We start from the raw sequence: 1,758 nt of genomic DNA, 5'->3' as shown, positions 1-1,758 counted from the left end.
GAGGGGACGACGCCGGTGAAGCTTGGAGTTGCCGTCGCCGTCGCCGGAAGAAAGAAGAAAGGAGAGGGGTTGCGACGGGGGAGAAGAGAAGAGGGGAAAGAGAGAGGGAGCGCCGGTGGATGGGAGGACCGTTCATGCATGCGCGAGGAGGGCGGCACGCGAAGGAGAGAGAGAGGGATCCGAGGTTGAGCTGGTCCGCGCATGTTCCGTCGCCGGTCCGCAGGTGATGGGTGGCCGAGGAGAGAGAGGGATCCGAGGGTGGAGTGCGTCGCCGGTCCTCGGACGCTCCGTCACCGCCGTTGGGAATGGGTGGCCAAGCGCCGGTGGTTTTGCATATGCTTTTTCTGCTTCTTTTTCGGCTGCATCTGCTTCTTCTACTTCTTGTTCTGCTGCATCTGCTTATGCAGCTTCGGCTTCTGCATCAGCATCTTCTTCTTCTGCATCTGTTTTTGTTTGAGTTTTTGTTTCTGATTCTATGACTGTCTCTGCTTTTGCATTTGTGACTGCCTCTGCTTCTGATTTTGAGTTGTTGTTTTTTGATTTGGTTATTGAATTTGTTGAATTTGGGTTGATTTGTTGAACTTTTTATTTCTAGATTTGTTGAATTGATTTTTGAATTTGTTGAATTTGTGAAATACACTGTGGTTCTTGCAGGGAAATTGGTTACCTTCTGCACTATGAGACCTTTGTTTTTGTGTGGGTTTTGATTTGAATGGATTTTTGGTGTGTTAACTGGGTTTGCTTTCAGTGTACAATGTAACTGTTAGGTGTTTGTGGAATTAGGAATTTTTGTGTTGATTAACAAAGATTAACAAAGCTATTGATTATACATTGAAATTGAAATGGATTGATGAGAGTGATTTTGCAAAGGTGGATGAGTTTAAGAAGGAAGAGGAAGGTCTTTCAAGTGTGTTTGGTCCAATTATTTCGAAGATGATTGAAGATCATGATGCTCGTGGTAGTGAAAGGAGAAGAGAAAGGTTGAAGAAAAGGTGCTGGTGGTCCACTATAAAAACGAGTTAGAATTTAATTTTTTATTATTTATAAATAAAAATAAACAAATTTTATATAAATTAATGTAGAATAAAACAAGGAAGAGAAATATAAATAAGAGGGTTGAGAGTTGAGAATTGAGAACTAAACACCTGTTTGTTTACGTAGCTTCCATGTGTATATGTCACTCCCTATGCGAAAACATACTACATACATACATAGTACATTAATAAGAGGAAATTTCCTGCTCTCTGTTTAGTATGTTATGTAGCAGCTATAAAATTACTGTTTTAGCCTCTCCTCTTACTCTTATTCTTAGTTATTTTCTCTGAAATTTTCAGCATGAGTCAGGCTTACCATGTTAGGCATGAACCTCACTACTCATCAACCCCCACAGGCAACTTCCCTTCCATCTTCTTTTTTTTTTTTTCTTTCCTTTTCTTTTAGTATATATCACATTTTAGAATAATTTAATAAAAAAAAAAAAGCAAAAAACAACAATTTTTGTGCTAAATTATTAGTGATTCTTGAAAAATAACTTAACTAATTAACATACAGGGTATCCTACTCCGGATCCATATCCTCCTCCACCAGCCGGACAAGGGTATCAAGGATATTTCCACGGAATAGGAGGAGTAGGAGGCTTCCCTCCACCACCATCTGCGGTGCCACCGCCACCGCCTCCGCCTCTTCGGCCTTATAACCAATACCCCGAAAACTATGGTAGTCGTTGTCCATCTCTTCTCAGAACCTGGTAAGTATTCA

At 41.1% G+C, this 1,758-nt stretch overlaps 1 protein-coding gene across 2 annotated transcripts in view; it reads left to right on the top strand.

The window, feature by feature from the left end:
- The window catches only part of LOC107621929 (cysteine-rich and transmembrane domain-containing protein A-like), a 2,326-nt gene continuing 1,681 nt past the window's right edge, over positions 1,114 to 1,758 (top strand). For both annotated transcript variants that reach the window (XM_021113819.1, XM_016323895.2), the window contains exons 1-2: positions 1,114 to 1,390; positions 1,552 to 1,747. In XM_021113819.1, the coding sequence (XP_020969478.1) occupies positions 1,336 to 1,390; positions 1,552 to 1,747 (251 nt within the window). In that variant the 5' untranslated portion in view covers positions 1,114 to 1,335. The remainder of the gene's footprint in view (positions 1,391 to 1,551; positions 1,748 to 1,758) is intronic.

The sequence above is a fragment of the Arachis ipaensis genome, chromosome B10 (genome assembly GCF_000816755.2).
Source record: "Arachis ipaensis cultivar K30076 chromosome B10, Araip1.1, whole genome shotgun sequence".
Taxonomy (NCBI): domain Eukaryota; kingdom Viridiplantae; phylum Streptophyta; class Magnoliopsida; order Fabales; family Fabaceae; genus Arachis; species Arachis ipaensis.
The sequence above is the reverse complement of the archived record's forward strand: the minus strand, read 5'-3'. Positions and strand labels throughout refer to the sequence as shown.